The sequence below is a fragment of the Pteronotus mesoamericanus genome, unplaced genomic scaffold (genome assembly GCF_021234165.1).
Source record: "Pteronotus mesoamericanus isolate MK-2021 breed Mesoamerican mustached bat unplaced genomic scaffold, CSHL_Meso_final scaffold_12, whole genome shotgun sequence".
NCBI classification, from domain to species: domain Eukaryota; kingdom Metazoa; phylum Chordata; class Mammalia; order Chiroptera; family Mormoopidae; genus Pteronotus; species Pteronotus mesoamericanus.
In genome coordinates this window covers 5,798,932-5,822,100 of record NW_026555303.1, presented here as the reverse complement: position 1 = coordinate 5,822,100, position 23,169 = coordinate 5,798,932, and the positions used below count along the sequence as shown (strand labels likewise).

At 39.7% G+C, this 23,169-nt stretch overlaps 1 protein-coding gene and 1 pseudogene across 2 annotated transcripts in view; one reads left to right on the top strand and one right to left on the bottom strand.

Moving 5' to 3' along the window:
• LOC129082159 (putative homeobox protein NANOG2) overlaps nucleotides 1-15,988 on the bottom strand; it is a 58,798-nt pseudogene extending 42,810 nt beyond the window's left edge.
• Nucleotides 15,989-20,372: 4,384 nt separating this feature from the next.
• DIAPH2 (diaphanous related formin 2) overlaps nucleotides 20,373-23,169 on the top strand; it is a 908,710-nt gene continuing 905,913 nt past the window's right edge. For both annotated transcript variants that reach the window (XM_054587910.1, XM_054587909.1), the window contains exon 1: nucleotides 20,373-20,721. In XM_054587910.1, coding sequence (XP_054443885.1) covers nucleotides 20,590-20,721 — 132 coding nt within the window. In that variant the 5' untranslated portion in view covers nucleotides 20,373-20,589. The remainder of the gene's footprint in view (nucleotides 20,722-23,169) is intronic.

Below are 23,169 nucleotides of genomic sequence, written 5' to 3'. Positions count from 1 at the left end.
GTACCACAACTTTTTTATCCATTCATCTACCCGTGGGTGTTTGGACTTTTTCCAGAACTTGATTATTGTAAATAACGTTGCAATGAATGTAGGGGTGCATAAATTCTTTCTAATTAGTGTTTCAGGTTTCTTTGGATATATTCCCAGAAGTGGGATCACTGGGTCAAAAAGCAGATCCATTTGTCATTTTTTTAGGAAACTACACACTACACACTGTAGTTTTCTACAGTGGCTGCACCAGTCTGCATTCCCACCAGCAGTGCAAAAACGTTCCCCTGTCTTCACTTTCCTTGCCAGCACTTGTTGATTTACTGATGATAGCTATTCTGACAAGCATGAGGTGATATCTCATTGTAGTTTTAATTTGCATTTTTATGATGATTAGTGATGTTGATCATCTTTTCATATGTCTGTTGGCCATTTGTATGTACTCTTTGGAGAAGTGCCTATTCAAGTCCTTTGCCCATTTTTTAATTGCGTTGTTTGTCTTCTTGGAGTTGAGTTGTATAAGTTCTTTTTATATTTTGGAAATTGACCATTTAGCAGATGTGTCATTGGCAAATATATTCTCTCATTCAGTGGATTATCTTCTCATTTTGTTAATGGTGTTTTTTTTTTTTTTTTTTTTTTTTTTTTTTGCTATGCAAAAGCTTTTTAGTTTGGTGTAGTCCCATTTGTTTATTTTTCCTTTGTTTCCCCTGCTCTCTCTTTACTTTTCTGATGATGTCCTCTGAAGAAAAAAAAGTGTTTAATAAAGTTCAAATTATATTTTTTGGTTGTTTTTCCTTTTGGTGTTATACATAAGAAACCAAAGTCAAAACTATTTACAGCTATGTTTTCTTCTAAGAATTCTGTGAATTTAGTTTTTCATTTAGGTGTTTGATCCATTTTGACTTACTTTTTATATATGACATGAGGTAGGGATCCAAGTTTATTCTTTTTCATGTGTGTACTCAACTGATTCAGCACCACTTGTTAAAAATACTATTTCCCATAGAATGTTTTCCTTGTCCAAAATTCATTGACCATAAGCGGTTGGTGTATTTCTGGTTTATGTTTAGGAGAGTACCACACAGTCTTGATTTCTATAGTTTTGTACTAAATTTTGAAATCAGGGAGTTGGCAAATTCAATACTCTAGTTACTTTCATTCAACATTATTATTAGTGGTTCTAGCTTGTGCTATCTAGCATGAAAAAGAAATTAAATACATCCAGATTGCAAAGGATTCAGTAAAACTATCTTTATTTGTAGATGACATGATTGTCTGTGTGGAAAAACTAAATGAATCTAAAACTATAAAACTTATAAAAGAAAACATAGGAGAAAAAAATTTTGAACTTGAGTTAGGCAAAGATGTCTTAGATGTCATACCCAGTGTACAGTCCATTAAATAAAAGTCAGTAAATTGGACTTCATCAAAATTAAAAACCTCTGCTTTTCAAAACGCACTGTTAAGAGAATGAGAAAGCAACCCTGGCTTGGTGGCTCGGTTCATTGGAGCATCTGTCATCCCATATACTAAAAGGTTTTGAGATTGATTCCCAGTCAGGACACATATTTGGGTTGTGAGTTCAATTCCCAGCCGGGATGTGTATGGGAGACAACCAGTTGATGTTTCTCTCTTGCATCAATGCTTCTCTCTCCATATAAAAATCAATAAAAAACATATCCTTGGGTGAGGACTAAAAAAAGATAGTGAGAAAACAAGGCACAGACTGGAAGTAAACATATGTAAGGCATATATCTGATAAAAGACTTGTATTTAGAATAGAAAAAAGTTTTCAAAACTCAATAATGAGAAAAACATCAACCTAATTCAAAATAAATATTTGAGAGGACACTACACAAAAGGTATTTATTTATTTGTTTATTTATTTTTTATTACATTTTATTGATTATGTTATTACAGTTGTCCTGATTTTTCACCCTAACCCCTCCTCACCCAGCACCCCTCACTCCCTCAGGCAATCCCTCCACCATTATTCACATCCATGGGTCACGCATATGAGTTCTTTGGCTACTCCATTTCCTATCCTGTACTTTACATCCCTATGGCTATTCTGTAACTGCCTATTTGTACTTCTTAATCCCCTCACTTCTTCACCCATTCTCTCCCTCCCCTCTCCCATCTGGCAACCTTCTAGTAACTAACTTCTCTTGTTTTTAAGAGTCTCTCTTTATCTTTAAACTTTGGCCTTTTAATAATGATGTGTCTAGGAGTGGGCCTCTGTGCATTCACCATAATTGGGACTCTCTGCGCTTCTCGGACTTGCATGTCTATTTCCTTCACCAAATTAGGGAAATTTTCTTTCACTATTTTTTCAGATAGATTTCCATTTCTTGCCCTTTCTCTACTCCTTCTGGCACCCTTATGAGGCAAATGTTGGACCTCTTAAAGTCCCAGAGGCTGTTTATATTATCCTCATTTTTGGGGATTCTCTTTTCTTCTTCTTGTTTTGCATAGTTGTTTTTTGGTTGCTCATGTTCCAAATCATTGATTTGATTCTCAGCTTCATCCATTCTACTGTTGTTTTCCTGTAAATTGTTACTTATCTCAATTAGTGTATCCTTTGTTTCTGACTGGATCTTTTTCATGCTATTGAGTTCCTCACTAAGTTCCTTGAGCATCCTTATGAACAGTGTTTTGAACTCTGCATGTGACATATTGCTTATCTCCATTTTGTTTAGCTCTTTTTCTGGAGTTTTGATCTGTTCTTTCATTTGGACCATGTTTCTTTGTCTCCTCATTTTGTCAGCCTCCCTGCATTTGTTTCTATGTATTAGGTAGAGCTACTTTGATTCTGTGTCTTGGTAGTGTGGCCTAATGTAGTATGTTTCCTGTAGGGTCCAGTGGCACAGTCTCCCCTATCACCCAAGCTGAGTACTTGAGATGCGCCCTTTGTGTGGGCTGAGTACTCCCTCCTCTTGTAATTGAGCCTTGGTTGCTGCTGGCAGATCAATGGGAGGGATTTACCCAGGCCAGTCAGCTGCAAGGACTGGCTGTGATCACTGACCACCAACCTCCTCCCTCCATGGAGTATCAGCTGTGCAGGGGTAGGGTGGTGGTGCTCCGACACGGTCTGCAGCAGTTCACTGGGTGCGCTGGCCCTGGGGTTTTCTGGGTGGTGCAGGCCAATGTCAGCCCCCACTTGTGTTTTTCCTGGGCACCCTGCCTGAGCTATAAAGTAACCTGAGATGGCTACTTGTGCTGGGCTTGGAGATTCCCAGGTGAAGCCAAGATGTGAATCTAATCCGGCTGTTCCTAGGACTCACAGAAGCCAGAGGCTGCTTGTTTGATAGGATGTAGGAGCTAAAACCAGCCATTCTTATGGAAAAGCAGCTTGGGTGGGCCTGTAAGTTGGGCAGGGTGGAGCCTCTGTGGATCTCCAAGGTGGGTGGCACAGTGTTATCCAGGTTTATGGAGTCTCTGATATGGCACCAGTCTACCTGCTCTTTGGTGGGAGTGCTCAGCAAAGGGACGATGGTCTCTGCTTGCTCTGATGCCAGAAACTTCAGTCTCTCCCTGTATACCACTGGTGCCCTTCAAGCTGCCACCCTGGTGCTGGAGCTCAGAGGGAGCAAGTCTGAGTAGGTGAGTCTGTGTGTGGGTTCCCCAAGAAGTACTGCTTAGGGCTCTAGCAGCCCCTTTCACCAACTCAATCCTTGCTGGTTTTTGCAGCCAGAAGTTGTGGGGACTTGTCTTCCTGGCACTGGAACCCTGGGCTGGGGGGCCCTGGTATGGGTCTGGGACTCCTCATTCCCGATATATCCCTCCTGAATTTTTATCCATGTGAGTGTGGGACCCACTTATTCCACATCCACACCCCCCTGCCAGCGTGGATGGATGTGATTTCTTCAATTCCGTAGTTGTCAGACTTCCATTCAACTTGATTTTGTAGCTGTCAGACTTCCATTCAACTCAATTCCTGATGTTCCTGAGTGACAGTTGTTCTATATTGCAGTTGTAATTTTGATGTGTTTGTGCGAAGAGGTGAGCCATATCTGCCTACATTGCCATCTTGACCCGAAGCCACAAAAGATATTTAGATAGGAAATAAACATGTGAAAAGATGCTCAACATCATTAGTCATTAGGAAAATACAAATTAAAACCATGAGATTCCCACACATCTATCAGAATGGCTAAAATTTAAAAAAGAATGGCTTTAACAGGTATTGTCAAGGATGTAGAACTGGAACTTTCATAAATTGCTTTTGGGAATATGATATAACTTCTTTGGAAAACAGTTTGAAAGGTTTTTTGATATCTACAAAATATTTTTATTCATGGCAGATTTTTAACAGCTCTATTGAGGTGTTCTTGATATAAAATAAATTGTATATATACAAAAGTACAATTTGATACCTAGGACATATTCAGGAACTTGTGAAACTATCTCCACAATCAAGATGCTTAACATATATTTCAGCCCCAGCAGATTCCTCAGTCCCTCTATAATCCCTCCCTTTAATCCCCAGTCTCTTTTCCCTGATGCCCAGGCAACTACTGATTCCTTCCTGTCACTGTTGATTATTGTGCATTCCTAGAATATTATGAAAATGGAATCATATATCATGTACTAATTCCTGTCAGGTTTTCTTCACTCAGTATAATTATTTGGTGATCTATTTATGCTTTTTTGCATATTAATTATCCGTCCTGCTACTACTGAGTGGTTCCGTTGTATTGATACACCCTACTTTCAGTAGTTTCTTAAGTTAAATATATGCCTACCATATGACCTAGCCAATTCCACACCCAGGTATTCTTTCAAAAGAAACAAAAGCCTATGAATACACAAAGACTTATACTTTAGTAATAAACTGTGGTATATCCATACAATGGAATACTACTCAGCAATAAAAGTGTAACTGAATAGACTGAAATAAATATTCTGAATAAAATAAGCCAAATAAAAGAGTACCTACCATATAAATCCATTTATATAAAACTGTATAAAATGGAAACTAGTTTACAGTGACAGAAATTGCATCAGTGTTTGCTTGGAGACAAAGCTGGGGTATGAAGAAGGAGTCACACAGGGATAGAAAGACACTTTTTGGGGGAGATGGATCTGTTAATTTTCTTGATTGAGGTGGTATTTGCACAAGGTTACATACATAGATCTTTTAAAAAATATTATTTTATTGTGGTAAGAGCACTTAACATGAGATCCACCGTCTTAACAGATTTTTAAATATAAAATATACTATTATCAATAGGTATGATTTTGCACAGCAGGTCTTGGAACCTATTAATCTTTTCTTAGTCAAAAGGTTTACTCACATTTGTTAAATTCAGGACTGAAATGGCATGTATAAAAGAATACAGTGGCTCTTTCACTACAGTCAGTTGTATCATTGAGGTTCCATCCCCTGCTTCCAACTGATCAGGACATGTGAACTCCACAGAGCAGGTACATGGACTCAAAATTGTCTCAACTGGAAGCACTCTCCATTTCAACATACCTATTAATCTTGTATAACTGAAATTTTATACATCTTGATTAACAACTCCCTTTTCTCCCAGCCCCCGGCAACCATCATACTATTCTTATGGAAATTTGACTATTTTGGATACAAATTTTATCAAATGGTACACTCAAATATATGCAGTTTATTGCGTGTCAATTATACCTCAATAAAGTCTTCATGGAATTACACATACCTTGAAGAATAATAACTACAGTTAACATTTATTGAGCATTTACTATGTGCCAGGCACTGTAATAAGCATTTTAATGCATTAATCTCTCTCATTCTCAAAGCAACCTATGACGGAGGTATTATTCTTAACCCCATTTTATTAATGAGGAAACTAAGGCATAGTAAATTTATTTAGTCAAGGCCACAAAGTCTCATAAAAGGTGGAGTAAACCATATGTTTGCTTCCTCTCACAATAATGGCTGAACTGTATTCAGTGCTTTCTGGGGCAGACCCTGGGTTAATCATTTGACATGCTCTATCTCATTTAATCCTCATTAGCAGCACTATAAAGAAGGTAATATATTGCAGATGAGAAAGCAGGCACTGTGGAATTAAGTAACATGTTCCAAATTATATAGCAAGTGGAGATTTGAACAGAAGTCCTTCATCCATCAGGTGACTTTCAGTGGGAAATAGGTTGATAACTACTTCTCTGTTTAGAAGTTGGGCCTGTTGTGTATACTGATGGATCTGATTTGCCTGATGCCAAACACAGACATTTATTGTGTGGATCTCTTCACTGCCTCGGCTCACCTTCCTGACTAGATAGACACTGACTACAACTTGCCTTGCAGTGGAACCTGCTAAGCTTTCCTATCTGACCGACCACCTCCTTGCCCTTCTCCACCACCCCTAGCCACACTGTACAAATGAGTTGGTTCCCCCAGATTTTTGACCTTAAATACTTGGGTCTCTATGAGCCCCAGTTTCCTCTCCCTACAGACTTTGTGTTACTGATAACCACAAAGCCCCTTAGCAGAGTAGATCCAAATTAAGATAAAGGCTAGTTCACAAACCATCTTATTCAGATTTAAATACATCTCCTTTCTCATAGGTCCATGGATTTATGTTGGTATTAGAAATTCCATGCACAGTTGATGGCTGGGTATGTGGAATAAGCTATGCTCCCTCCTGAAATATCAAGGGCCTGGGTTACAGGAAATGTCTTGTTTCTTTCAAGCACCCATTCAGATAATTTTGAAGCATAAATATATCCCCAACCCTTAACCCTATCCTTCCTTGGGACTGCCTGTTCTTCTCTCTAGTAATACATAAATGAGTGGCAGGTGCCTCGGTTTCCCTAAAAGCATCAGAAGCAACCAGTTCAACTCTTCTGTTTATCTACCACTGTTGTGCTTTGTTCTTACAGCTCCTGCTGGTATGGATTTGATCCAGCTCTTATACCACTTCCCCTTGACTCTGTGTTCACCTTTCATTAAACATTTGGTCTCACATTGTACTCCATTTATTGCTACATTTTAAACCTGCAGTTCAGCACTTTTAAAACATCTGAGTAGAAAAGTTGTTCTTGGGAGGGCAGTTGCAGTGTTACAATTCAGTGTACTATTTTAATACCTCTCTCCTTCATTCAGTCCCATATCTCTTGCTGGTACTTTGTTTTTTCTTTCTTCCATCCTATAAGCCTCTTTCTCAAGACTCGTTTTCTTCTGTCTCAGTAGTTTTCAAACTTTAGCATGCATCAGCATCACTTGGAGAGCTTGTTAAAATACAGATGGCTGGGACTCACTGCAGAGTTTCTGATCCAGTGGGTCTGGGTTAGTTCCTGAGAACTTTTAGTTCTAAGTTTCCAGGTGATGCTGATGCTGTTGGTCTGGGGACTATACTCTGAGAACCACTGTCCTAGCTCAACACTACTTATGTTGAACACCTGTCTTTCTCTCTGGCTTGTCTTCTAGGGGCTAGGTCTTTTCCTGTGAATTGCCTTCATGTGCAAAGCTGGCAGGTGTGGCTGAGAATCCTTTGAGGCCCAGGATAGAGGAAAGTCTTTAAATTAGAGCCAATGATTGTGAGTTACCCTAAAGGCGGAAATTTAATGTGCTCTCTAGCGGTAAGAACTCAGAATCGAGATGTTGGATTTATGTTCTAAAGCTCTTGAAATACCTTTCCAAAGTGTAGTTCACTTCCAAATTAAACTAGTTCAGCTTTCTAGAAGTAACATAGAGGAAGAATAACTGCAAGGACTCATGGACAAAACCAAAGTGGGGAAGGACTGAGGGAGGGAAAGGGGGAGGGGACAGGGGAAAGTGGTGGGGGGAAGGTAGAGACAAATGTATTTGGAAAAATAAATTAATTAAAAAATAAATAAATATTATTCAGAAAAAAAAGAAAATGAAGTGCAATCTACTCCTGAATATCTGAAATAAATGTGGTCTCTCATATTCTTCTCTCTCTCTCTCTCTCTCTCTCTCTCACACACACACACACACACACACACACACACACACACACACACATAATGCTGTTCCCTTTCCTCTAATTCCAAACTTTTGGGATCTTATTTATACTTAAAGGCCCAACTTTTCCATGAAACATTCCCTACTCTCTTCCTCTTATATATCTCTGTAACATTCTTTTGCAGGTAGATGTGTATTTTCCAGTTGCCTTAACAATATTGTAAGCCTCCTGACTGAGATCATTGTAGATTTTTAAATTTCAGTACTGAGTGACAGGGAGGGTAGTGATACCATGATACTAGAATGTAGATTGGTAATCTAGGAAAAAAAACCTTTTTTTTTTATCCTCACCCTATATTTTCTTATTGCTTTTTAGAGAGGAAAGTGTGTGTGTGTGTGTGTGTGTGTGTGTGTGTGTGAGAGAGAGAGAGAGAGAGAGAGAGAGAGAGAGAGAGAGAGAGAGAGAAATTTGACAGAGAAATATTGATTGGTTGCCTCTTGCACACACCCCAAATGGGGGCCTGGCTTGCAACTCAGGCATATGCCCTGACAAGGGAATGAACTGTCAACCTTTCGGTTTATGGGATGATGCTCCAACCAACTGAGCCACACTGGTCAAGGCATGAAACATCTTTAATATTGGATGGCTGGATGCTAAAATAACAAGTCAGACAGGTAGGATGGGATACAGGAAAGTGCAATAATCCACAAGCCATACATTAACTTTAAAGGGATGATAACCAGCAGAAAAGTTAGAAAGGTTAGAAAAGTTAGGTCTCTGGTGTCCTAAAAGACAGAAATTAGGTAACTTATGAGAAGATTTCTTTTTGGAAACACTACACTCTTGGAAGGCACATTAAAATAAACCTAACATTGCTCAGAACTCCACTTTTGTGAATGCTTTCAGAGACAGTTCATCAGCCAAAAGGGACAGTTTGTTGAGTCACAGAGTACTCACTATTGACATATATCTGTGACTCTGTCATCTCATATCTTTCACTCTTCCCCTTCTCTTTACTTAGCTTCATTCATTATCCTCCCTTTCCTGCCAGATATAGTTGAACCTGTTGCTCCCTGTTCCATGGAAGTCTCTGCTGGGGTTGGCCTGTGACCAGACATAGAGTAAAGGGGCTATATAGGGTGGAGGCTAGGTCCAAAGAGCCAAGCTAAAGCTAAGAGCCCGGAGCAGTGGTATTCAGAATGCATCAGAAAGTAGGCTGACTTCCATTGTTTTATTTGTATGCTGGAAGCCAGCTCTGAGTGCTAGAGGTTTATAATGTGCAAATTCAATAAGTAAAGTTTTGCCTAGATATAGCCTTATATATTAAAGTTCATACACAAAGCACACAAATAGATACATGTGGAGATAATTCTTAATTTATGTTAATGTATACACATACAAATATGTTCATGTATCCTTAGCACCATGACCTGGACATAGTTACTACTCAGTATTTGTTAACATATTATTAACTAAAATTATATATGTAAGTTCTAATATGCTAGTTATAATATTATCTAATTACTTTATAGTACATTATATTTAATCATCAAAAATAATATAAAAGGAAAAAAGCCTTCTTCTAATAATATTAGGTTGGCCAAAATGTTTGTTCATTTTTTTTCTGTAAGATGACTCTAATAGAGCTTAGTTGTCTTTAACTTCATTCAAAACAAATTTGTTAGATTGTATTGTGACAGTTGTCATATTAGTGTGCATTAAAAAAAAAAAACAACACATCAAAATTAGCCCTTGTGGTGTGGTTCAGTGGAATGAGTGCTGGCCTGATAACTAAAAGGTCGTTGGTTTGATTCCGAATGAAAGCACATTTCTTGGTTGCAGGCCAGGTCCCCAGCTGGGGATGTGTGAGAGGCAACCGTCTGATGTTTAGCCATGGCTGGTGTGGCTCAGTGGATTGAGGACTGGCCTGCAAAACAAAAGGTCTCCAGTTTGATACCCAGTAAGGGCACATGCCTGGGTTGCAGGCCAGGTCCCCAGTTGGGGGCATGTGAGAGGCAACTGATTGATGTATCTCTCACACACTGATGTTTCTCTCTCTCTCTCTTTCTCCTTCCATTTCCCCCTCTCTAAAATTAAATATTTTTTAAAAACTTAACAAAATTGGTGAATTTTTGTGTAGCCATTTTAATACCAAAGATGGAAGAAAATACGCAACATTTTGGCATAATAAGCTTCATCATTTTAAGAAAGGTGAAAATGCAACTGAAATGCAAAAAAAGATTTGCGCAGTGTACGGGGAAGGTGCTATGACTGATTGAGCATGTCAAAAGAGGTTTCCGAAGTTTTGTCCTGGAGATTTCTCGCTGAATTATGCTCCTTGGTTGAGTAGACCAGTTGAAGTTTATAGCGATCAAATCGAGGCATTGGAAATGATCAACATTCTACCACTTGGGAGATAGTCTACATACTCAAAACATCCAAATCAGGTGCTGAAAATCATTTGCACCAGCTTGGTTATGTTAATTGCTTTGATATTTGGGTTCCACATAAGAAAAACAAAAAATAAAATGAAACAAAAAAACCCTTCTTGACCATATTTCTACCTGCAATTCTCTACTTAAACATAACAAAAACATTCCATTTTTTAAAAAAACAATATTGTGATGAGCAATGAAAAGTGGATACTTTACAATAATGTGGAATGGAAGAGTTCATGGGGCAAGTGAAATGAACCAGCACCAACCACGCCAAAGGCCAGTCTTCACTCAAAGAAGGTGATGTTGTGTATACGGTGGGATTGGAAGGAAATCCTCTATTACAAGTTCCTTCCAGAAAACCAAACGATTACCAACAAGTACTGCTCCTAATTAGACCAACTGAATGCTGTGCTTGACAAAAAGCATCTGGAACTAGTGAACAGAAAATGCATAATCTTCCATCAGGATAATGCAAGACCGTATGTTTCTTTGATGACCAGGCAAAAACTGTTACAGCTTGGCCGGGAAGCTCTGATTCATCTGCCTATTCACCAGACGTTGCACCTTCAGATTTCTATTTATTTTGGTCTTTACAAAATTTTCTTAATGAAAAAAATGTCAATATGCTGGAATTCCTCAAAAGGCACCTGGAACAGTTCTTTGCTCAAAAAGATATAAAGCTTTGAGAAGATAGCATTATAAAATTGCCTGAAAGATGGCAGAAGGTAGTGGAATAAAATGGTGCATATGTAGTTCAATGAAGTTATCGGTAAAAGTGAAAACATGTTTTTTTTTTTTAAATTTTTACTTAAAAACTGAACGAATGTATTAGCCAAACCCATAGTTATATAATTATCATAGGGCGATACATGGGGCTGTGTCTGCAGTGGAAAAGTTTTATTCTTAGGTTTGTGATTAAGCTCAGCCCTGTGTATCTTTGAATTTGGTCACTAATGAAGCCCAGACTTTGAGGCATTTTGATGATGTAAAGCAACAGCATGGTGAGGGATTAAAAGATGAAAATTTTCATGCAAATCAGGGTTGGTTGATAGGATTTAGAGGCAGGTCTGCCTTTGTACAATATTAGGGTGTGAGATAAAGCTGTTAGTACTGATGAGATAATAGCTTACCTTAGCCTTTAAGTTTTGAAGGTACCAGGAAGCCCATGGTATGGAGCTATTTTAAAAAATAGGTAAAATAAAAGCATTAGCAAATAGATAGATATCTTTGCATCTAGTTCTCAAGAAATCATCCAGTGACCAAAAGTATTTTCCAAAATTTTCTGAAAAATTCACATGCAAATCTCAAAGAAAACCTTCTGAAGGAATCTGACACAAATGTAAATGAAATTTTAGCTTCTAATAATGTTGCAATAGAAGACAAAAATAAGTAAGACAAGACCTATATATTCTCTGCTACTGTATTAGGTAAAATATAATTTAATGTAATTGGTTTCTGGATTGACCTGCTTAATTAATATAAATTTCTAAGAGTTGTTCTGGTGCATAAGATAAACTTGGTTTAATATGGTAGTTGTTGTCATTTCCATAAAATATGAGACATAAGGCCTGGGTCAAAAAGAAATTCTTCAATTATATTATTGTATAGGAAAATCAAATCATAAGTCTCCTGCTTTTGCCAGGAGAGGAAGGACAATGTTGGTGTTCACATGAGAATGTCAAGCCTTTGGCATTATAGGTAGGTATATGTTTGTCACTGTGTTAGTAGGGTAAGTAGCTTAAATAACTGATTTGTGTCCAAGAAACAAATAGGTAATAAAAAAACAAATAAACATTGATGTGGGATGGATGAAACTTGAAAATGTTATTCTCAGGGAAAGTAGCCAGTCACAAACAGCATATATTATATGATTCTATTTATATGAAATCCAGAATAGGCAAATCTACAGAGACATAAAGTGGATTAATGGTTGGCTAGGGCTGGGGAAGTGGTGATGGCTAAGGAAGGGATTATTTTTGGTGTGAGGAAAATATTCTAAAATTGATTGTGATGATGGTTGTACAATTCTGTGAATATACAAAACACTGGTGAATTGTACACTTTAAAAGGTGAATTGTATCATATGTGAATTACCTCTTAATAAAGCCATTAGAATTTATGTGGGAGAAACTATAAAACAAAAATAAATCTATTTCTAAGACTTGCCTAACTACTGATGTCCAGTTATGAAAACCTGTTTTAATTACTTACAGATGTCAAGCACGTGTTCCTTAATTTTCATGTAATTAATTATATTTTGAAAAGGTCAGAAAATAAACACAAACCACAAAGTAGAGATAATAGATTTTAATTGCATAATTGCTGCCTACTTTTGAACTATATTCATTTTTGAGACTGTTTATACTGAATATAAAAAACCCTGAACTGCATAAAATAAATAGTATCCCTATGAATACTGATGTGTATTTCTTTGATCCACATACTTTAACAAGCAAATTAAAAGTTTTTCTCTCACTGTTTATTAACACACCTATGTCTTAGTAACATATAGATTGGACAATTACCATTCATAATCTGTTAAGTCACTCTTGAAAATCACTATGGGACTTTGGTTAATGTAAAACAGGGAAGACTGCTCTTTGTTAGAAGCATGTTTTCCAGATAAAATTCAAAGGGTTGGTTTTCAGCATACTGTATAAAACTATAGGTGTCATGAATCTAGGATTCTCAAAGTCTTTATCAGTCTCAGAACTTTTGTCAATGGGAGAAATGGGCACTATTGCCTCTTGGGCTAATTTTTATAGGTCTGTGTTTTAGCTGCTTGGCATCCTGCTCCCCAAACCTTGTGAACATTGCAAATGAACTCATTAACCTTTACTTCCAGGTAAGTGACTCTTATTTTTCCAGGTGTTTCACCATTGTACACTTTTCTTCCACTGGGACCAATCTTCTTCCTAGTCAGGGAGGATTTAAGGAACAGTATTTCAGTAGCTCAGTAGCTAAGTTAGCATCATGTGGACCTATTGCTTTTGGTTCTATTCTGATCTCACAGACTAGTCGAAGTAACGGGGTGTATTGAGTACCATTTTTATTTGCCTGTGTCTGCCTCACTTCATGGACTGCACGGGGTAGGCCCAACTCCTTAAAGCCTAGTGTCCTGCCTTGTTTAGTGAGGTCTTGCCAGAACTTTTAAGGGGTTGCTAATTGGTTTCTTAATCCCATGTCTAGATTCCTGCTACGTACTGCTTGTTTCCACCTCTGCATATTGTTTGTCACAAGACTGTCTGTATTCTATTCTATGCCTATCTTTTGGGATATCCACTGCTGTACTTCAGAGTCTACTTGTCTGCCTGCCCACTGCTTACTCAACCCCTTTTATTTCACCTTTCTGTACAGATTTGTCCTGTTGGTGACTACAGAAACCTTCTTAGCTTTCTAGTCCTGCCCCAATTAGTCTCTTTACCTCTGGATATCAGGCTCCTTGGTTTGATTTGTCTGTCAATGACAAGCACTGATTGAGATAGTATCTCCCAGGTTACCAGTAGGTTTTTATTTCCTTGGGCCAATGTTTTAGTTATTCTTTTTCATTTAGTAATTCTATTTCCCCCCTCCCCTTGTTTCCTGTATGCAGTCTGTGGAAAGAAAGTTGTTTTTTTTTTTATGTTTTGGATTCATTTCTTTCTCTTTATTTCCTCTTGGGCCACTGTAGTTCCAATCCTCATGACTTTGTCTGGTAGGACTCTTTTTATTTTAGTTACAGTTCAGCAGTGGTGTCTCAAAGGGTCACCTCAGAGGTTGAGAAAGAAACAAAGTGGACAGGAGTAGGGATATGGTCTCTGCTCTCATGCTAACTTCAAACAGGTCAGCTTGGTTGGTATCTGTTGTATATATTGGGGTTCTATGAAGAGTTTGATTTAGAAAGAAATAACCTATACCAAAGGAAGAGTAAGTTTGAAAATTAGTGTTCAAGTTATTTTGCATACACCTGTTATTCTGCTAGATCAGCTCCTTAAAATAACTTCTTTATTTTTGTAACACTCATGCTAAATATCCTGATAAGTTACTACTACTACATCTTACATCCAAGTCTGTTTACGTAATGGGAAAACGCTATGGGGATAACCATGTTTCCTACTATTATTCAACATCTATGTTCTCACCATTCTAGTCAAGCCTCACTGGCCCCTCTACATTATTCCTCAGTATTATTTCCAGGCCATTCCATATGTGGGCTTCTCCTTACTTCCTTTCTTTGTTTTGCCTATTGAAATCTGAATTCTGCTTCATAGCTTGGCAGCTCAAGTTTTACCTCTTCCTTGAAAACTTTGTTTGTTCTAAGCCCAACTAATTTCATCCCTTTACCATATTATGTTGAATTTACAGTCAGTACCCCGGAGTTAGGCAGCTAATTGCCTCTTACTGTTCCCCACATTTTTTTTTCTTTTCTCAGCTAGATTTTCTACCTATTGGTGGCAGAGATTTTATATTTTAGTCTATTTCACTACAAGTGTTTATGTACTTCAAATAGCACATTAGCAATTGGTAAATATAAGAATGGTGTCAAAATAAGGTGGAAGTCCAGCTGGTTGGTTCATGGATGAATTTTCTTAACATTTGTAGTTTTACAGTGATCAGGAGAGAGCTTTCTCACAATTAAGGAGAAGTATTAGCAATATATGATGACTTTTTTTATTGTGACTTTTTCTTAATTTTTTTTTATTGTTCAAATACATTTGTCTCCACCTTCCCACCACCACTTTCCCCTGCCCCACCCACCCCCACCTCCCACCCTCAGTCCTTCCCCACTTTGGCTTTGTCCATGGGTCCTTTATACATGTTCCTTGACTTGACCCTTCCCCTTCTTTTCCCCATTACCCCTCTCCCACCTCCCCTCTTGTTACTGTTGGTTTGTCTTTGAAGACTAAGGAAAAAAGAAGAATTCTGCATAAAGACTCTGCCTCTTTAGTGTGATTGGTTTAGTGGCTTCAAAAACTCTAAATTTTCCACAACATTAGACTGATGATGCTGTGAGTATTGATAATGAAACTGTGTAGACTTTTCACCATGTGTTTTTAAGAAGTTGGGTCCTCCTCAATTAGATTGTTAATTGTGGAGAGCAGGACCAATAAAATGGTGTTGGTCCAGTCAAGGTAGGATAAAATATACCAACAAAAAAAAATGGAGTCAGTCATGTCAACCAAGATGGCTGCCAGTCAAACATGTCACTTTGATACAAGGAAACTACTAAGTCATGCTAGACATATCTGCCAAGGATACACACCTAATATATATCTGCACATGTAGTCAGAACAGCAGTGTCTGCAGAGTGGGACCACCCATAGAAAGGCTCCTGGGGAAATTCCCTGTTTACCATCGGGGGTACCAGGACACTTAAAAAGAGACCCAGAAGGGTGGAGTACATCAAGGGTATAACTTAGGTAGGCTTCAGACCACTGCTGAGAAAGATGAGCTCCACACACCAAGATGCTGCTCCATACCACACTGATCTCCCTTGGCATTGGCAGCTGGAGGCTCTGTCCTGTTGGACTTAGGACTTTGTCTGCTCCGCTGCCAACCTGACTCTGGAGATTCTTTCTTGCAAGACACTGATGGCTCCCTCGCCCACTGTGCTGTCTCGTGGACCTGCAGACTGAGAGTCTGGGACTCAGGTTTGTTACTCTCCATTGATTGCTGTGTGTGTTAGTTATATTTCTCTTAGATTGCTAGAGTGTGAGTATGGTATTGATATATATTGATGTTCTGCTTGGAGTGAAACTGCACGCAATAAAAACTGAGTGAAGAGCATAGTTATTTCGCATGACTCTTGTCTATTCCTTGGGGCCAGGTTCCTCAGTAGGCAGCTAGCTGAGCAGTTGCCTGGCTGACTTATAGGAAAGACTATATTGCAAAACACATGCTCACGACATTCTGATGAAAATGACATCTATTAAAAGAGACTGCCCTTGAGGACCTACCTTGGGAAAGAAGAAGCATGAAGGCTACCAAGCAGTGATGACTGTGATGCTGGGTAAAAAATCCAGCAGATATTTAATCTTATGCGTGTTTTTATCAGGACACTTATTGTTTTCATTAGTGCTCTGATTACAAAATTGCATTGGACTTAAGCAATCTTCCCTAACCATATGTCCCCCAAAGAGCCCTATTATTTTTAATGTGCAATTTTGCAGAATAAGAGATTTTTCAGGAAGACATATATGACAGTATAGCAGAGTGTCTGGTACTTTTTTATCTGCTGGACATCTACTTTGGTGTCGGTCATATAGTACGTGCTTAATAAGTACTTGTTTATTCTTAGGCAACCCTTAGTTCATAAATATTTTTCCATGACCTTGCCTGCTGGGACATCCATTGCTGCACTTCTGAGTCTAGCTGTCTTCCTGCCCATTGCCTACTCAACCCCTTCTGTGTCATCTTCCTGCCCAGACTTGTTCTGTTGGTGACTACACAAACCTTCTTAGATTTCTAGTCCTGCCTAACCGTACTTGTCTAATCCATGTTTCCTTTAATTTCTCTACTAATGACCCAGAGTGTTTACATAAGGACATGCAATAGAAGGGAAATCCAAAAGCCAGAGGAAGACAATATGGATCATCAGAAACCTCTGGGATAATGAATGAATGGGTCTAAGGTCAATTTCAAGAAAACTAGAGCCTAGCAGCCTTTTATCTTTCTTTTCTCCTGGGGCTGGCTCTTCAGAATTGACTGTTTGCTAAACTCATGAGAGGCCAGAGGGAGAGACCAAAAAAATCAGTGCCTCCAACATACATGTGTGGTATCCAAACTGATGGTGGTAACCTCCTCCTCTCTCCAGCATCCGAGAAAAGTTGTCTCTCCATCCACCAGCTTACTTGTGTGTGGTGCAGTCAGATAAGCCCAGGGACTGCCCTTGGTGAGATGCCTGGTTTATAATCAGCGGACAAAGTGTCCTTGAGAGAGACAGAGAGCAGTAGCTCCTTTGTGTGTTAACTTCCAAGAGAGTCCAGTGACCCTGATGCTTGAAGGGAGTTTGTAATTAATGTTTACATTAACTGAAGCAAAATGCTGAAAAACAAACATCAAGAATTAAGATGGGGCTGAGATAACCAGAATAAAGTTAAATGTAAGCCATATTAGGAACAGAGGTTTCCACTTTTTGTAGTAAAGATTATGCATCTTTTACATGTACCTCTAACCTGACTTTAAATGTATCCCTGCCTGTCCTGAGGACAGTGAAACCCAATCTTAGGTTCAAAATAATGTCAATCCATTTTTAAGTTTATTTACACCCTCCAAATAATATTTGTACTATCAGTACAATGCCTTCCCTCCTTTTAACATCACACCAATGAGACCTACAATTAGGAACCTTCGTGATATGGAAGCTGCTTGTGTTCTGCTTCTTATTTTGCTAACAGCAGCCTCCGTCTCCATGTCCCCAATTTCTTAACCATGAGGTATCTATACATGCTATCATTATTTCTTTTGCCTGGAATATTCTCCACTCCCCTTCCTTGCTCTGTAATTGCTCAATACATTTTTGCTTAATATCCTTCACAATAGCCATAAAATTCCATAAGAGCAAACTACAGATGTCTTGTTCACCACTGTACTCACAAAACCTAGCATAGTATCTAACACTTCAGTGGGCTGTCCAGAAATACTTACTGACTTCACACCTTTAAGGCTCAGTTCTTTGGGAAGGTGTTCCAGAGCCTCTGAAATCCTGGTGTGTACCACCCTCATGGACTCATGGGCTTCTTGTTCATATCTTTTGTACTGAAGTATGAAGTATGTGGGGTTCTAAAATGGCAGAAATGATGTCCCTTCATGTTTCTAACCCACAGCATTCAGTAAATCAGGTGGTATACACTAAGGAACTCAGTAAAAGTCTACTGAGTAGATAACTGAGTAAAATTTGAGCATGGAAAACCCTCAGCAATGCCCTACACACCTACATCTCTAAAACTGGAATTATATGAAAGCATTGGACAAGTAGGTCACATCTTTCTTCAGCAACCACTTTTCATGAAAAGTTTTTCAGGAGAGGCAATATTTAGGTAATTTAAATCCTGTGTGTGGACACATGCACATATAATAAGTTGAAGTCAAAATATACATCAGAATTTAAGTCAAAGAAAAACTTGAACAAAGCAAATTTACCTTAGGGTTCCTTGTCCACCCTCTCTGGAAGCATGCATTCCCTCTTTTCTGCTGTCTTTGGGTAGTCTACCACCTGCATGATTAAAAAGACAGTTAATGACTACAGCCAGGATTAAAACTGTTTGGATATCTTTCCTTCCTACTGTCCAAGTTAATTGCCTCATCATGACTATAGCATGGTCAAACTTATTCTAATACACCAGTAAACATGTTCATAAACAAGATAGGTTCAGCTTTGCTGAATTTAGGTTGAAGGGAAGAAGAGCAAAAGGAGTCATAGCCTGAAGATATTGAGTTGGCCAAAAAGCCCATTACATTTTTTCCATAATATAGAAGACACATTTTTTTCATTTTCACCAATAAGTTCGTTGATTTGGATACTTTGAGTATGTTGGATATCTCCCCCTATTGGCTTCCAGTGGGTAGGAGCCAGGGGTGCTGCTAAACATCTTCCAATGCATAAGACAACCCCACAGCAAAGAATTATTTGGCCAAAACGTCAATAGTAGTAAGAAACTGGGCAAACCACTTTTGACGTGTTTGATCACTCATAGCACCTTCTCCATACACTGTACAAATCTTTTTTTTTTTTTTGCGTTTCAGTTGCGATTTTGCCTTTCTTGAAATAACAAAGCATAATATACTGAAAATGTGTATCTTCTTTCACCTTCAACATTAAAATGGTTGCACAAAAATTCACCAGTTTTGATAAGCTTTTTTTAATGCATGCTGATATGACACTTGTCACAATACCATCTAACAAAATTGTTTGGAATAAAGTTAAAGACAACTAAGCACTGCTAGAGCCATCATAGGGAAAAAATATAACGGACTTTTTGGCCAACCCAATATCTGAGTAACAGGCATATGGACATGCTTAGAGACTTGGTGTCTGAACTTACATTTTAGCATATGTGCTCTTATTCTGATGGTAGTTCATTTACACCCTGCCTTGTTTCTTGGTACAAACATTATTTTTAAAGGACCCTGTTTAAAAAGGATGGGAGAAATATTGTGTGGGCCTCTTCCTGACAACTTAAGGTTTAAAGACAATACCTGCTTTGCACTGCTGCTGCTAGACAAAAATACAGCACTGTCTACCGATTTACCTTTTAAACAAAGTTTTTACATGTGATCTTTTTCACTCCCCACAACCCTAAAGTAGTTCGGAACATTGAGGATAGCACTCAATCCAATTTCTAGCTCTCTACAAGTGTTGTGGTTAAAACCCAACGCCTCGGGGATTAAGTGGTGGATGCCTGCTGCTTCTACTACTGAACAGCATGGGAATAAAGGAAAGACTGTATTCCTTTAGCCACAATTCAATCATGGCAATAGAAAGCACACACACACTTTCCACTTTGACCCATACAATCTCTCTAGGAAGTTAATCAGTGCTCCCTAAGGTGGTTTTCCTAGGGGATGCCAGTTCCTTTGCCAATCAACCCCTCCCACACAGCGAGGCAGGACCACACCCCCAGCCAGGCCTCTGGCGGAGAAGGTGCTCTGTCCTACTCTAGTGAAGGTTGATAGGTAGAACCTCCAGTGAAACTCACACGTGAATCCTCCCGGGCCTCAGTTTCCCCATCTCTAAAATGGGTTACACCTCCTCTCTCTGGACTAGTTTCCTCCCACTTCACGCAAGGCCCCTAGGAAGTGAAATCAGTGCTTAACCACAGCTCCTCTCGTTGGGTTCTGGTCGCTGGGCCGGGCATGCTCAGTAGCTGGGGCCGGCTCGGCTCAGGAGTAGGAAGCAGTTCTCTGCGCGTGGGCGGCTGACTGCGGGCGCTTTGATGAATCACGTGTGTTGAGGCCCTCTTAAAGAGATAGGCACCCAGTTTCTCCACCCTAAACGCCGCCCTGAGGGCGGTGGCGGTAGTGGTAATTGCTGCTGTTCAGGGGCAGGGCTTGCCCTAGCGCCCAATAGTGGCAACGGCGTGTGGCGTCTGGGGTGCCTTGAAGCCCGGAGTCCCAGGGGTCTGAAATCGGTAGCTCCCTAGAAGATACGTTCTCTCCCAGGAAGAAGTGCTTTCGAGGCAGAGCAGGGGCAGCGGGACCGCCTTGAGGGGCTTCCTTAGTGGAGGAGAGGTGGGGTTACAGGGCACAGGTGACAGGGCCGGAGAAAGATGGAGCAGCCTGGGGCGGCAGCGTCGGGAGCGGGCGGCGGCAGCGAGGAACCCGGTGGGAGCCGGAGCACCAAGCGGAGCATGGGGAACCGGGCCGCCAACGAAGAGGAAACGAAAAACAAACCTAAACTGGTGAGTGCTCCCGCAGCCCCCGCCGGCCTTGGGCACAGCGAGAGCCCGGGATCTTCCTACCGCTGAACACGGGGGCACTCGGGACCCCCTCCCAGGAGTGACCGCGACCTCGTACAACCCGGAGAGTCGCTAAAGGACCGGCCCCGGTGAGGCGCGCAGACGGCGTGGGGGCGGAAGAGCACCCCCTTCTCCACTTAATCCCTTTCTTACTCTTGTCAGCGCTTTGAAAGCAGTGAGGGAAGGAGAAAGGCCCCACCCCAACTTGGGGAGACCCCGAATACTGGGCAGGGTCTGTTGTTTGTCTAACTTGTGGGCGCGAAGCTGCTTTGCGCGATTCCATTCCCCTCCCACCTCTGTCAGTTGCTGGGTTTTGCCTCTTTAACGCTTTTAGGGTCTGGGCACGGAAACCGCTCCTCCTTGCATCCAAATACTTGAGAGCCCACCCACAGACTTACAAAAAAAATCCCATGAACACACACACACACATCCCCACCCTCCCGCCCCCGTAGGCCACCATTCTTTTTACTTTACCAGAAATCTAAGAGGCGCCTATGTGCCTCCCCCAACCCACCTCCATGTGCTCTTCCAAAAAACATATCTTTGGAAGAGTTGGGGGAGCATGGGAGTTGGAGGCTGGGTGAGATACCACCAACTGTCGTGTGTGAATAGGCAGAGGAAGACAGCACTTCTACTTAGTTGGTTAAGAACTCTTAAAAGCACTAGGAAGAGTCCACAAGTCTCACCGTCCTGAGAGTGTGTGAACCAGTGGTAGCAAGCCATTTCCTGCCACAGACTTCATTTGCAGAGGAATGAAATCTCTGGGGCGCGCTCTTAGATTGGGAAATACTGTAGTTTCCTCTAGTCATCAGTTAAAAGGGTTCCTCTTTTTTGGTCAATTTTCTAATTCGGGTGGCATGCGGGGAAACGGTTTGCCTGCACAAATTGAGCAAATACTCCTGTGTGAACGTTGTTTGCCTAGCTCTGAAGCACAAGACAGATGTTGCTCATCTAGTTTTCAGTTTTCACCAGCAACTTGTTTATAATTAGGAGAGAGTGACTTAAATAAAGCCGTTCTTACGGCCATTTGGTATGTACCTATTTTACTTCCTTCTCGTCTCCTATTTGCTTTTCACATTGGAAAACAGTGGTCAACGCATTATAGTATCAGGAAATATACAAACTTCCATTATGTAGGAAGGGACCTGGTTGGGTAGAATAAAACGACAAGTTTAAAGTCTCATCAATTACACCCTAACCTGAGGCAAATTGAGAATTTACTTACTTGATGTGTCCTGTTACCCCAGTAATGACACGTGAAGAAACTGAGTCACAGGTCTTTGTGAATTGTCTAAGCTGGGTTTAATGGGTGCCCCCACCATCATGAAAGTTAGGAAAGTTTTGAGTGTGTCACCAAAGTTTATTGTATTTAAGAATTCTGATGTTGTAACTTTGAAGTTTATCAGTTTGTGGTAAAACAGTGGACATATCACCTTTTATTTTTGACCCAGCACAAAACAGTGGTTTAAACAGTAATTCGCAAACAAACATAAAAGTGAATTGATAGTTTCCAAAAATAGTTTGGTACAACCAGCAAGAATCTTTCATTTTTAAGAAGTATGCCAGAGAAAACACTTATCTCTGCCTGTTAGTAAATAACACCTTGCTCATATTCTTCTCTTCCCTTTCGTCATTTGTCCTATTTCATTTTTTATGTTTTACATGCTCTGACAAGGTAACTAGATAGTTATGAGATAGTATCACTTTCAATTCCTAGCTGACACTCTTTTGGTGTTGACTGTAGCTTGATGTAGTAGAACAAGTATTTAAATCCAAGAGTTTGTAAATGTCAGTGGAAACTTCTTTCTTTTTTGCTCAAATATAACTTTTGAGCCTTACATGATTTTACAAGCACATGTGTCACAGTTAATAAACACAAATTTAGGAGGATATTTCATCACTCTTTAAGGTAAGCAAGTTGACCAAGCAACAAGACTTGGTAAACTACTACTTTTTATAAATGACATACTCCTTATTTTTAGTTGTCTTATTGAACTGCTCAACATTTTCTTCTAAGGCCTTTTAGGGAACAGTACACCTGGGATTCTTAACTTAAAATATTGCTCATAAGATAAGGCTTTACCTAGATGAAATTTTATTACTTTGGGTATTGTGATATTAATCAGTGTAATAGTCCTTAATTATGTGCATGTTTGTGTGCATGCACATGTGGAATTATAAAAGAGAGCCGTATGGTAATAGAAATTATTTGTGTAGGTGATTGTGGGGGATAGCAGTTCTTAAATTCCTGAAATTGTATGAAACATTTTGAGTGTATGTAGGTATATGTATTTTTCTGGGCCCCATAGCTTTCATCAGTTTCTCAGAGGCATCTGTCACCTATAGAAGAACAAGAACTATTGGGTTACCAAAGAGAGAGGGAGAGTAAAG